This window comes from Numenius arquata, chromosome 5, assembly GCF_964106895.1.
Source record: "Numenius arquata chromosome 5, bNumArq3.hap1.1, whole genome shotgun sequence".
In the NCBI taxonomy this organism is placed as follows: Eukaryota; Metazoa; Chordata; class Aves; order Charadriiformes; family Scolopacidae; genus Numenius; species Numenius arquata.
This window is the reverse complement of record NC_133580.1, coordinates 70,570,863-70,585,412: the sequence shown is the minus strand read 5'-3', so window position 1 is coordinate 70,585,412 and position 14,550 is coordinate 70,570,863. Positions and strand designations below refer to the sequence as shown.

The 14,550-nt window shown below is 39.2% G+C and overlaps 1 protein-coding gene across 2 annotated transcripts in view; it reads right to left on the bottom strand.

Moving 5' to 3' along the window:
• The window catches only part of MTHFD2L (methylenetetrahydrofolate dehydrogenase (NADP+ dependent) 2 like), a 77,533-nt gene that overhangs the window by 50,673 nt on the left and 12,310 nt on the right, over positions 1–14,550 (bottom strand). For both annotated transcript variants that reach the window (XM_074147332.1, XM_074147331.1), the window contains exons 4-7: positions 13,743–13,895; positions 12,869–12,976; positions 7,693–7,785; positions 1,723–1,848 (exon numbers count right to left, since the gene is read on the bottom strand). In XM_074147332.1, the coding sequence (XP_074003433.1) occupies positions 1,723–1,848; positions 7,693–7,785; positions 12,869–12,976; positions 13,743–13,895 (480 nt within the window). The remainder of the gene's footprint in view (positions 1–1,722; positions 1,849–7,692; positions 7,786–12,868; positions 12,977–13,742; positions 13,896–14,550) is intronic.

The following is a 14,550-nucleotide window of genomic DNA, read 5'->3' as shown; positions in this document are numbered from 1 at the left end:
CTAGCCTTAACCTGAAAAAATCATTTTTGCTTAAGCTTAAATATAAATTCAGTCAAGTGATCAAAGGAAGGAAAAAGATAACATTATTTGCTACCTGAATACACTAGCTCGTTCCATTTCCTAACTGCCAAATCAAATACTGCACAAGGGTGATTTACTTTTTAGTATTTAGAACTGTATACACTGGGATGGGTTTTTTTGTTGTTAGAGATTTAGTGAAACCTTCACCGATACCAATGAACCAACAACAATTTCCCTTTGGCAATGTACAGTGAAATGCTACTTGCAACTGTAGTGGCATAATCCAAGTTGAAGTTCCTCCCTCTTTTTTGGATCTTCCCTCCCCCCAGGTAAAATCCTGAGAACAACCCACAGCAGACATGATGAGACATATACAGCGCATTGCTGAAACTCTGAATCATGGCCTTGCCATTGAATCTACACCTATATTACATTCAGAAGGTCTTGCATTTAAAGAAAAACAAACAAAGAGGATACAATTTCGTGTTTCTCAAAGTTATAGCTTTTTTCCTCCCATAGCTGCTAAAGCAAACAAAAAAATCCTGAAAACTCTCTCAACTTCAGTTCTGAAAACAGAAAATATAAGCTTTTACTTGTGAGAGTATAAGAAGGATAACAAAATAAACAAAAAAAACCCCAACAGTTGTACTCAAAGTATTTTTCTACTGGAGCTCTACTGTACATGTACAGTTATACATTCCGAATGCCTGCCAAGACAATCGCTTGGCTACACTCGTGCGGGTAATTTCATTGACTTTAACAGACAGGTATCATGTACGATAAGTAAAAGAAGCAGGAACTAAGGGGGTGATGTAATTACAAATACATACAGCTGGCTAGAAACATTTTCAATATAATTAAGCTTTGAGACATTATGCCAGCCAAGATGTTAATAACCATGAAAAAAAAACCTGTGGGTGATTTTCATACTTATCAAAATAAGGAACTGTAGAGAACCATTAATAATGTGGGGGAATGCTGTCTAAGCTTCCCACACTCAACTCTGCCAATAAGCTTTAATTTTCAACTGCAACAATCCTGCTATTCCAGTCTGGAGCTCCTCCAGAGCAGAGATATTTAATCAAGTTACATTGTGAACTTGCTCTGCAACACATTAAACATAAAAAGATCAATATGTAACATGAATTTTTATCTGTTAAACTTGCCTGGACCAAGATTTTTCAACAGCTTAAGACGAATCCACGTTAAACCTTAGCATAAAGGATACTTCTAAAGCAGAATGAAGATTTTCACATACAAGTGTAGAGTGAGAGTGCAAAAGGAAGCTTGAGAAGGTGTGGTATAATAATTTTTGCTAGGAACAGTGGGAGACCCTATGCTTGCACAAGAGCAGAAACTCTTTTCATTGCTTACTCTTGAAACACTTCACAGACTCACAAAGGATTAAAGAAACCTGGGGACAAGTGTCTTCTGCAACCTCACTGCTGTAACAGCTCGTCTGCATCTCTTAAAGGTTGCTGGGATGTGTAATCAAAAGTAACACTTCCTCTCTTAACATACCATTTCTTAAGGGCAGATATACGAACATAAAGTTTGTTTTCTCATTTAAATAAATTAGAAAAAAATCCTGCAAGTGTTATCTCATTTGAGACACTGGCTATTCCAAGTATTTATCATGAATGAATCCCACAAACTTAACATATTTATCCAGCAGGTTTGTATAAAGAATGTTTCACTGACCTTCAAAGTCCACATCCCCAACTAATTTGGTCTTTCCTGTAAGAGGATCATGGATATGGTTGATGCCTACGTCAATCACAGCTGCACCTTCTTTTACCATATCAGTTGTAATCAACTTTGGGATACCTGGAATCATCAAGATATATTTGATTAATATGGCCAGGTAGTCTCAGGTCATCAGCTTCAAATTATATCAAGGAGTGTGCATGCACGTGTACGTATGCACAAAACCAAAGGTAATTCTTTCACTTGAATTTGTCTTGACACATCACACTCAGAAAACAATTACTCCTCAGTTTCACAGTGTCTGTAATTATAAGAAGAAAAGGTGATATTTGTTCATTTTGGTTAAATATTCTTAGCTAAATCGGCGGTCACATAGTCAATGACCTCAGCGAAGGAAGTACTTGCTGATTTGTGGCAGTAAGTCCTTTTCATAGCATTTCCAAAGAAAGGCTGGATGGTAAAGATGCTCTGCGAGCCACAAGAAACCACTTGTATTGACAGGGGTCTGCTGATCCAGAAGCATTGTCAACTGCTGAAGCAAGCTGTGTATGTTACCTCCACAGCATTTTCTTTAATCTTTATTTTTGTAATACCTGTATTGGACACATGTTACTCTTGACTTCTCTGATTTCTCATATACTGTACTTGTTAGCTGCATGACATTTCAAGTAGTCACTTAAATAATGAACATGAACTACATGAAATACCACTGCTACAAAAAAAAGATACAAAATACATACGCTAGCATGGTGAGCGAATCTGATTTATCCTGCCTTCTTATTTTAGATTCCTGTCATTCATAAGCAATAGATAGACAACAAGAAAAAATAAAATGGCCAGCTCGGATTTAGCCATAATAAACAGCATCAGCTCAATCTGTGGAATAGAAGCAACTGCCTTTCAAGTAAAACTTTCTCCACCTGATCTTCTCATGAGCGAGCAAGAAAAACGTACTACATAGAAATCCAGCTGGGTAATTGTACCCAAGTAAGAGGCTCCACTGGTACTTTATGAAAACGAAAGTGTGGGCAGAGGGAGCACCACAAGGGCCAGGTGTTTGTTTATAATGTTAATGGCACGATGGCAGGGATCACTTATTATCTACTAGTGGCATAAGGCTCAGATGACACAAAGCTGGAAGGAACTTTAAAGAGACTAGCTTAGATTTCAAGTGCCATCGGAAAAAAGGAACAAAGGATCAAAAATCATTTGACGTTGAACAGAGGAAGGAAAGACACCACATTTACGTACAATTAATTACCCCTCACATAGGCAAGACAGCAAACAACTGGTAAGGCAGTAATTTTTTAGAAAGAGAATTTGAGACTAGATCCACTGAACACAAACTGACACAATCGTGCTACTGCAAGACACACACAGTGTCTGACACTGACCTTTCACAGGGGAGCTTCTACAAAACACCATCTCCTGCTATTTATAGCAAACTGGGAGACCCCACCACTTGATCAAGGAGGGCCTGGCCTCAGTGTCCCCAGGTTTGATTTTTTTGCTGTTAAGAAACCCCAGCTAACACAGTGATGTGACAAGCCATCTCAGCTCTATCATAGGTACCATATTTCTTCAGCGCATTTAAATGTAAGGCATCTTGATATTCATCAGGAAGATGTTCAACAGTCAGTACGGAGAAAACCTAAAAGGTCACTTCAGGTTCCAGACTAAGAGCTGAGTCAGTGGCTCCATGTTTCCAGTCAGCAGAGCCGAGCTATCTATATACATAGCAAGAGATACCAAAACAGTTATTTAGGTATTGAAACAACTGAAGTACAAAAATGACAACTGAATTACACACAAAATCTGACCTGGGTCCTACTGAAGGGGAGGGGGGCAAAACACTACTTTCTAAGGCAGTAGTCCTGGACAGTTAATGTCTTCCTCTTTGTAAAGATCACTGCTGCATGGGATTTCAAACTGCAGGTAGCACCACACGTGTACTTTGAGGAGCTCAATCTCACCCAGCTTCCCCAGTGTGCTGAAGCTAGAGGTAAGACTTCTATGGGATGCCAACAGAATCACAGAATTCAGCTCCACTCGGCGCACAGAAAAGACCTCCCTTTCAAGAACAGCAGCTCAGTAGGATCCCACTTTGCAGAGAGCAGTTTTAATTACAGGAAAGGCTATCTTAGAACAAACATACTAGCACTGCTTCACAAAGAGCAGCATCGTGTATGACCAGACATCTGAAAGTTTATGCCTGGAGAGTCACAACAAATGAAGCATCTCCTGGAATGTTAAGGCAAAGCAGTATCTGAGACCAAAGTCACTGTGTGCTATCAGAGAGCCAAGAATATCAAGTCCTTACTGAATTTCACTGAATTTTTTTTTTTAGAGTTGGAAGGGACCATATAGATCATCTAATCCAACTCCCCTGCTGAAGCAGGATTGCTTAGAGAATGCTACTCAGGACTGCATCCAGGCGGGTCTTGAAAATCTCCAAAGAAGGGGACTCCACAACCTCCCTGGGCAGCCTGTTCCAGGGCTCTGGCACCCTCACCGTGATACATATCGTCTGCATTAGTGTATCATACCTTAATTGCAACAGCAGCAATCTCTTCTCTGTATTCACTTTAAATGACTTTCTAAATTTCTTTCCTACCGTGCAACCTGCAACTTTGAGTGACAGGAAATTCCAACTTCAGAATTACAGTTCACCTTGCTTCTTGAGCAATTCCCCCAGTTCTACATTCTGTGAGCAATGTTCATCCTAGTAATAGAGTATCTCCAAAGGGGGAGTTCTAAACTCCCCTCTCCCCACCAAAGCAGCTTTTTCTCAGGTGGAGAGGAGAAAAAAAATGGCAAAGAAAGCAAATCCCTATGGTTTGAGACTGTAGTTTTATTGGAGGCGAGCCCTGGTATACAAGGGCTTTGGATTCATTTAAAGCGCTGGATCACAGCCAGTTAATCATTTAGATACAGGCAATACAAGGACGTTCTTTGCTCTCTATTTCTCACTCCCCCATAGGACACAAGCTTGAAACTCTGCTTCTAATGTTGAGCAAGCCAAAACCTCAAATTCTTTCCTATGCCATTTGATAACATCTGGCTGCGTCTACTTCATTGCACCCTTATGCAATCAGCTGCAAGCTGACTGGTAATTGGATAATGCCTCAGCCTTATGGGGGTAAATGATCTGTGTGCGATAGGAATGGAAGCATATTAACGGAAGCTGCACAGTTACACCCTTTGTAAAATGGTTTGATAATAGGCCAAATACTTAATAACAACAAATAAACTAACCCCCAAACCAAATGAGCAGATCTATTTACTTAAGCCTACTTTACATACCGAGTAGGAAGAGATAAGCGTTCGAGCAGCTATTCCTAAAATGCACTGATTGAAGAATGTGGGAAAATCTTTCATTGGTAATTTTTGTAGAAAATGATGAATCACATTTTAAATAAGAGAGAAACAAAGCCCTACCTAATCCCAGCTTAGGTACAAGGACTGTAAAGCAGCCAACTCCTGAGAAAGCTAACCAGCCACTATCTGAATAAAAGGGTCTGACAAATCAGCAGTTCCTATACAAGAGGACCACAGATCATGCCTTGAGGGGCAGCACAAGTAGTCCCAGAAGAATTTCACCTGGCATTTGGCACCCCTGTTCCTTCTCCTCTTTACCCCTCTCCAAACCCAGCAGGCAGATGAGTCTTTTCTCTCCAGGCAGACTGGAAAGCCAAGACAGCAGAAGCCTCCCTCACTGCCCTGGGAGTACTGTGTGGCCATACATGCACCACACCTAAAGCTGCACTTATTCTTCTACTACAGGACTGGGCTGATGGCAAAAAGAACAGACTCGGTGGGATGCCTGTATAGGCAGGGATAGCAGGCAAAGTAAGGAAAAGCTATGGTGGGATGCGAAGTGTTGCATGTGCTTAGGAGAAAATATTATGCTTTGGCTAGAAATGCAAAAGCTGTGTGGTATGGAAAGTTTAGGAAGCTCCACCTGGAAGCAGAGACACAGATTTCAGGGAGGGGTAGGCTGGACAAGAGCAGCATTGTGATCCAAGGAGTTGGGAGGGAACAAGAGGGAAGGAATAAGCTGCATGGATAGTTACAATCAAAGTAAGCAGGAAAACTGGGGTCCCAAGGCTGGGGGCGAATGAGAAAAAACTTAAGAAGAAGGGTATTCTCAAACTTAAGAGTAAACCCAGAAGCACCTGATTTGAAGCATTAAAAGCGCCATGAATGCAAGTAAACAGGAGACTCCTCAGAGACAGGGTACCACATCAGAATGAACAGACTCACTGCAACAAGCCACCAAACCAGGAGCCAGAACGCAGATGCTCTTCTAAAAGTAGTACATGGTAAGAGGAGAATGAGAATAGGGATCTTGCTCATACCTGAAGACACACACAAAAAGCTGTTTTCCATTTGCACATCTTACGCCAGCAGCTGTTTCTACCTGGCAGGGTAGAAGTTAGCTTTTTTGCAACACTCACTGAACAGGTCGCACATTTCTGGGGACTGCGTGATCCCAAAGGTACAATGTGCACGGTTCTCAAGTAACAAGGGGAACCTCAGAGGGATTCCACCTTTCTGAAGCGTAATCTTCCCCAGAGCATCCACTGGGGCAGGGCCGCACACTGTTTGCACAATCTAGCCCTAGGTTTTTTCATCATTCCATGTATATGTCATGTTGTGTAATGAGTGTTGTATCATGCTCCTGTTATAAATGACACACGGAAAATAATGTGAAGAGCAAACACAGCTGAATTGCTACTGAACCATTTAACTACAAGTGATGACAAACTGTGTTCAGCATAAAAATCGGAAGTGATGATTAAATTGGAAGCAGTGAATTTGGATGAAAAGTTACTAGTTTATTTCCAATTAGCGTATATATTATTACTTTTCATTCACAGCACGCGAATTCTGGTCAGGCCCACAGTTGAGTAACCACATGTGGGACAACTGAGCTGTTTCTTGTTGCTGACCTGGCATGAGAAAGAGATAGTGCAGTTAAGCCCTGAAGCAAAGGACATCTCGCTTCAACAGGAAGTGATGAGCTTTAGACAGGTACCTATCTGTCTTCATCTAGAAAATAAGTTAGCAAGACTTTGCTCTTGAGGATGAGGAAGAGGGAGGAAGTGAGCAGAAAAGAGACACAATTCTCTTGTTGTCCTCCAAAACGATATGAGAGAAGGAGGATATTCTGAGCTGTGAGAAGACACAGAATTTCACCAAGTTTTTTAGTAAGTTGGATTGTTTGGTTTTGTTTTTTTAAATTAATTTATATTTCTATTTATAATACCCGTAAACAAAAACCAGAAGTCGCTCAGAAGCGGTTCTGCTTCTTTCTTTGTTCTAGGCTAGTCAAACTGCAAGTATTTCACTCTACATTGCTTTAAGAATACAGACACTGATCTTTCAAGACCCTTCCTCTAGGCAATTACCATTCTCTTCCTCTCTACTCGATAATTTTAAAAGAAAAAAATAAAATAAAAATTCAGCCATTAATAATGTATGTTATCAAAACTACCAGTTAATATGGCAAGGTTGCCCTTAATTCTAACAGCAAGGGAATGATACCTTTGTTTTATGAATGCAGCCTCCAGCTGATTTACAGAAACCTTTCTGTCAAAATTTAAATGACTCATTATTTTTGCACTGCAGAGAGAATGTTTTAATTTACATAATTATACCTGTATAAACTATGCACTGACTGGTTCCCAATCTTGAGTTCACTCTAAAGTCTCCCTAAGGGAAAGGTGTCACATGTGACAAACAGTTTATGAGTCTGCAAATGTGAAGGGCAAGAACAAAGAGCCAAATCACTTGCCCTTCTTACAACAAGAAATCCTACTGACTGCAACACTCTCAGCAAGCACGAGCACCAATTATTGGGTGAAACGTGAAAGAGCTAGTAGTGCCACCAACACAGACAACAAAGTTTATTTTTTAAGTTTTAAACACCGTGATTGGAGTACTAACAACAACTAGTATTACCTGCAGCTACTATTACAATGTCAGCGAGTTGTGTATGGATCTTGAGCTGCTCTTTCGGTGTGTATCTGTGAGTAATGGTCACTGTAGCATCACCTGAAATGAGATTATCAATTAATTGTCACATATAAAATGCTTGTATAGCATTTACTTTGAGGTGAAGAGGACTTACTTTGGTACGTTAACAGCAGTACAGATCACGAGCAGATTTGTCACGCAATGCATCATTTATTTCAGCATAAGCAGAACTCTCACAACACCTGCTGCTCACACATATGAAAAAAGCTTACTCTTAAAAATTCTCACAGGATGAATTCATTTCTACACTGTGGACTAACTTATTCCTGAATCAGCTTCATTACGTTTAATGGAATTACACGGAGCAAACCCAGCATGGAATCCTGTGGCTACCTTATTAAGCACAATTTGTACAGTGTGCCACAGGACTCAGTTGCTTGTCACAAACTAAAGCATTAAGTACAAGATCATCATGTTCAGATCTCTGTCCTCAATCATGTTTATTGTTCATCTGTCCTGAAGCTCCCCAGATGCCTCCCTTGACATTCTGTTGTATAGACAGGAAGACGACAGTCTTCCTTGTACCTGTGACCTAACTTCATAACAGCATTTCCTTTGAATCAAAGTTTAGTCTTTGGCCCACGTTTTTGACAGATTTTGAGTGCTTGACGAATAACTGGTAATTCAAGTTCAGCGAGGGGGCAGTTTTCTTACTGATACTCCCCCTCTCAAGAATTAACACGATTGATAACCTGGCCAACAACTGGAGATGACAACTGCAGCTCTTCTCTTTGCAGGGCCTGATTGCGTAGGGAATGAGACTCATACCTATGACAAGGATGCCAAGGGTCTTTGCTTAGAAACCCTGCTGATCAAAAACAGCATGCAAGGGTCAGAGAGCAAATCCCTCTCTTGACTGGAACGGTATCAGATTTCATCAAGGAGAGGCATTCTTGAACACAATTAACAGCAGCACCAGTATTTACAAAATTCCAATTGAATGGATCTGAGAAGGTTTATCACCATAACCACTTAAGGGATCAATACATCCAATGCATGTATTTTTCCCCACACACTCAAAGCATTCCAAGTTATCATTTTAAGTAGCTCAAGCACAACAACAGAAATTGAAAAGACTGGACAAACAGGTGCTCAAAGTTTTGCAGGTGTCCTACCACCTCTTGTATCTCCCAGTAAAAGAAAAACAGCTGAACTCTTACATGATACCAGAGTAGGAAGTGTCTGAAGTTCTCACAAACAGAAGCACACATCCTTATGGGCAAATTCAAAAGCTATGGGGCCTGCTCCTGCCTGTATCCATGTTGCTTGGCAAGAGGCTACAAATAAACCTTCCAAGACATGAAAAACCTTGTGCTGTTTGATGGAGATGCTGAGGAGCAGCCACTACACACAAAGTGAATTGTCATGGGGATAGGGACTGAAGTCTCGTACTGCATCCAACAGCAAATGCAGTGATCCATCAAGAAAACGGCAAAGACAATAGCTATCAAAAGAGACTCCTCCCAACACTTCCCCTGTGAACTATTTGTACTGGACAAGCATTCAGGTGTTACATCCCTTCATCTCCACCTTCCACTCATCAGAGACTCCTAAGCCACATTATGAACCATTAAACTAAAAGTTTTTGCCATCTCAGATGTTAACACCACATCTGCTTCCTCTGGAATGTGTCTGACCGATCTAATCTGTGCCTCCAATCTCATTAACTCTCTTCCTCAAGCATCTCATCTTCAACACGTCTGTGCTCTGACTTCTGTGCTCTTTCCACTCACCTTTGATCCCTCTTCTCCTTCAGTCTCTACAGCGCATATCTCTCCTCAAAGAGAAGCAGATCAAGACAGTTTCAGGTAATGAGAACAGAAAAGTACAGATGTGCGTAAGCAATTCCATGAAAGGGGAATTGCTGTCTCTCACCAACTTTCTACAACTTCCTATGAATTTAAGTGCAAAACTTGTCTTGCCCAAAATCACAATCATTACTTCAAAAAATATATACATAATGAGATTCTTTTGACCTCTTACCCTGTGCCCAGCAGACAGGCTGAGAAAAAACAATGGATAAAATTCAAAGATACAAATATTCACACCTTCTGAGAAATAAAATCTGTGCCACTTTCCTATCGAGATTTTAGCGAAGAATGTGTCTGTAGTCAGCTCCTGAAACCAAGTAACTGCTTTCACTATCAAAAAGAAAAGGAGAAAAAAGGGGAAAAGCCCCAACCCGAAACCCCCTACCTTCAGAATAGCGGTCCAGAAGCTTACAGACACCGATGAAAGGGTAGGTTTTCCATTTACTTGTGAACACGCCAAAACAGAAAACAAACAACTATTTTTACACTGCTTTTTCTGCTGAAAGAAAAGGAATACACCTAGCAATTACAGTGTATGATACCACTGAGAGAATTCACTAGCTTATAAAACAAGTCTCTTGACCTGCCTACACAAAACACATTTAATGTTTTGTAAAGGTTCAGATGGTTTTCCGATCTGATCAGATATTGCCACCTGCAGGACATGACTGTTTCTACATACAAAACATCACAGATGAAGACAGATCCCAGCTTTTCAGTTTTCTTCATAATCTGTAAAAAAAGCAACAACTAGAACCTAGAATAAAAAAAAAAAATAATAATAGTATCACACCTCTCCCCTTGCATCACTTCTCAATAAAACTTACTTAATCAAATCAGCCCAATTGCTGATAAAACCCTATCCTGACTGATAACCTGAGAAAGTTCTTTTTCACCACTCAACTGTAGGTCTTGTCTGGTCCCCATGCCCCCGAATAAAAAAAAAAAAAAAAAGAAAAAAGAAAAAGCTTCCATTTAATTTCTATTAACAGGTTTAAATCATTCAAAATATGTTCTTAAGAAAAAAGCCTGCCTTTGTTTGGTAAGAAATAAAATTAGCAACTCTTGACATGTAATTTTCAACCCCAAAACCTACTTCATCTAGAAACTTAGCAGACTTGCTAAAGCTACCTCATCTTGTATCCTGGCAGATGTCTCTGATCACAATGAACAAATTTTGCCCTGCTATTAGCCAATACGAAAACAGGTGGAAAGGATTAGTCCATCTAAGCTATAATTTTTATTATGTTCACATTTCCAATCTTTTCTTCAGCTCCACCTCCTCGATATCATTGTACTTTAGCTTTCACTGTCTAACTCACCTTTATCTCAACTGCCTTCAGCTTCTTCTCTGTCATAATATATCCAGAATATATATATATATATCCAGAATATATATAATAAGCTGAAAGTACCACCTAGCCTGCCTTCCCCACGCTCCCCCCCAACACCATCCAGGCTAGCCTCTTGCTGCTCAGAGCAGAACCAGAAAAGAGCTAACTGCAGAAAACCAACCAGAAGTTCAAGGACAGCCCAATCTGTGAGTCAGGAATGAAAACTATACTAGACTACCTGACTGCAAAAGTATTTACCACCATGTACATGACAAATACATACTTAATGCTAATTTATTGTGAAAGAAGTACAAATGTTCCTTTGTTTTCTCATTGACAGGTGCTTTATTCCACTTGGCAAATTGGAAAAAAAAAAGAATAACTACCTTAAAATAAAATCCATTTCTTCAATGAGTTAATTCAGTGTCACTGTCAGTAAGGGAATATTTGAATGTTTTTGTGTCCCCACATAGAATACTTGACGTACATAGCATCAATGACACCACCAGTAAATAGGGCTGCCAGTGAAGTAATGTGTATTATGTCAGGAATCAGAACACGGTCAGGTAGGCAGATGACCATTAAGCACAACAAAGTTCTTTCCTAGGCCAAAAAACTCATGGCCAACCCCCAAAATGACATCCCCCCCAAAAAAACCACCCCAAGTCACACTACCAGACAGTCAAATAACAGCTAGAAGCCCAAGAACCAAGTGAACAAAAAGCTGAGCCATGGATCTAATTAACTAAAAAGCTGAAAGCTATAAAACAGTGCTTGGTTACCCCTAAAAAACTTCCATTCAACTACTCTGGGTTTCGTAGCAAGTCACTGAAAGAATCACAGGTCACCAAGTTTCCCCATTTCCAACTGAGAAGCATGCAAGTAGTTTGCAACAGAACTCTGTTTCAACAACTGAGCTGCACTGCCAGTAGTATAAATAATGCAATATTTGCAGCAAATGGCAGAAATGCTACTAATTTTCATGGGAATGGGATGAGACCAGAACTATACACTGATGGTAATTACAATTTAAACACTGAGAGAAGTTTCAAATAGCAACTTTCCCACAGAGGCTGAATGGAAAAACCAACTTTATGATTAGTAAGAAACTTTTACTGTTTTATTATATTAATAACAGATTTCACTCCACTCCTATTAAATATGCCTGGGATTAAACATGAATGTTTACCTTGTTTGCACACACCACCTTGGCAGTTTCTAACATCAAAATGAAGTTGCAGAAGGACAGTATTCTATTTATATTTGTTTTTCTTTCTACAGCACAGTTATAGGAGCACATGCATGCTTCTGTAATCAGAATTATTTAAAAATATTTCCATTACAACCCCCAATTTCCAGGGGCATATAAACTGCACTGCAGAAAAATCCCCCAGGTCAACATGTAATATCACAGAGGTCACACAGAAAAGTTGCTGGTCATTTAGATATTTTCATAATAACCACCTAACTAACATAGCACAACAAAGGAAACATGTCACATACTTTTTTTAATATATACATGTGTATGTGTGTATGCATATGTATATATGTGTGCACATGCATGTGTATGAAAAACTTGAAATTAATATTAACTAAGCATGAGCATAAGGCATAAAGCTATATTACTTATTACTTTGTATAAGCATCACATGAACCTCTGTAGTTCTTTAAGGCCACACCATCAGGTAATACCCTCAACGTTCAGTGCTAAGCACGTTTAAACAGTAGCTGTCTCAAATAGAAGACAAAATAATGACATAACACCAGAGAAAGTCAAGTCCAGAAACTGCTCTAGAGAGAATATGTCAGGAAATAAATTTGCTAATGTATTTCCCTTCTCTGGTTGCAAATACTGTACAAGAGACAAAAGCTTTCTCTTTCTATCTGAATCCTCTGGTCAGCTTTATTTTGATGATTTCACAATTGGGTACTTTAGTATAACATTCATGGACTTACCTCCAGGCCTTTCATGCTCTCCATCAGTATGTAAAAGCATTGAAATAGGCATTCCAACATTCTTAGATCTTCCAGCTACAACAACATTTTTTCCAAATGTTTGTATTCCTTATAGAGAAAAAAAAAAGAGAAAAAAATTTTTTTCAAAAAAATTGTATTCCACTATTTTGATATACCTAAACCCTTCCTCTTAAGCCCCAAGATATAATTATTTGCTGTTGCGGACTGATGACATCAACTTGACTTGAAAAACGCACAAGGCTGAACTTGAGGAATGAATCCACAAAACAATTTTTAGCTTTCACCTTAGAGAAACAAAACTGGCAACTCCTTCAGGTTGTCTGAATCACCCTTTGGAGAGACTTAATTTCTTTTCTCTGACCACCAAGGGAAATGGAAGCTCTTGTATCTACCAATAAGAACATGTATGTTACACTTATAAAATGACAACTATTGAATACATATGCTTTCTTTTCCCCTTCTAGTACTGAATTAAATGTCCCGGTTTTGTTCTTTTTTCTTCCCCTTCCACCAGAAGAGCTTACGTGTTCAAATTTTGTATTTGATAAATAATCAGGCGTTCAGCAATATTACAGAAAATTCCTCACAACATTATCAAATGCAGAAAATAAGTTACCAAAGTGTTTCACCAAGTATTCTACGCGGACTACTGTCTACACTTAATTAATAGTTCTGCTACTGGCAAAAGATCTCATCTATTTGGCACCTCCTCATTACTTAGATTACTCCTCTAAACGTTTGTTCTTCAATCAGCCCAATCCATTTAGATAACCTACGCCTTTTAACTCACACCTGACTTAATTCTTCATTCATTTTCTGAAATAAAAAGTTTCAATACAGTTCAGCTTCTTACCTGTCCGCTTTATGATTTCCCACACGGCAGCAGCAGTGGCAGGTATGACAGAAGGCTGATCGAGACACAGACGTCCAATATTCAGAATGTGAAATCCATCCACATCCTTTTCAGGTGCGATAGCATTACAAACTGTTCGTTCATCTATGTGATCTAGGAAACACATTGCTTTCAAATTACAGCTCTTTCCTTTGTCAGGTGTCATCAATTCTATCTGAATCATTACACAGAAAAACACAGGAGTTTGGTCTAGCTGGGGTAATTATTATTATGCATTATGAATAAACTACACTCTCCCCCTAACGGCAGCAGTCACAACTTCACCTTTTGAAGTCATCTACTGAAAATTAAATGATTCAAGTTTGTGACACTGCTGATACAACAGACTAAAAGCAAAATACAAGAGGATGATACTCAGCTGAGAATGACGACTTAGTAACTATAAAAGATAAACATTTGAGCAAGACATTTCAGAGTCTCTTCCGTATTCTGGGAGTGTTAATTATCAAGTGGCTAAAAAAAAAAGTAGGAAAAAAGTTATTGTGCATGTTACCTGTCTGTAAGATCACAAAGGATACACAACCTAAGTTTTAAACAAATGTATGGAAACCCTAAGATGAAATAACTTTGCAGGTCTAGCTTTCATTTTCCTTTTTACAACAATACAACTGTTTTTAGTAATTTGCTAATCAGCAGGACTAAAACATATCCCACTTCATTGGAAAACTGTGAGAATGCACAAAATTGTTCGATATTGATGAGCTCAAAACACCAAGTATGCCTTAAATGACGATACCTGCACATAATT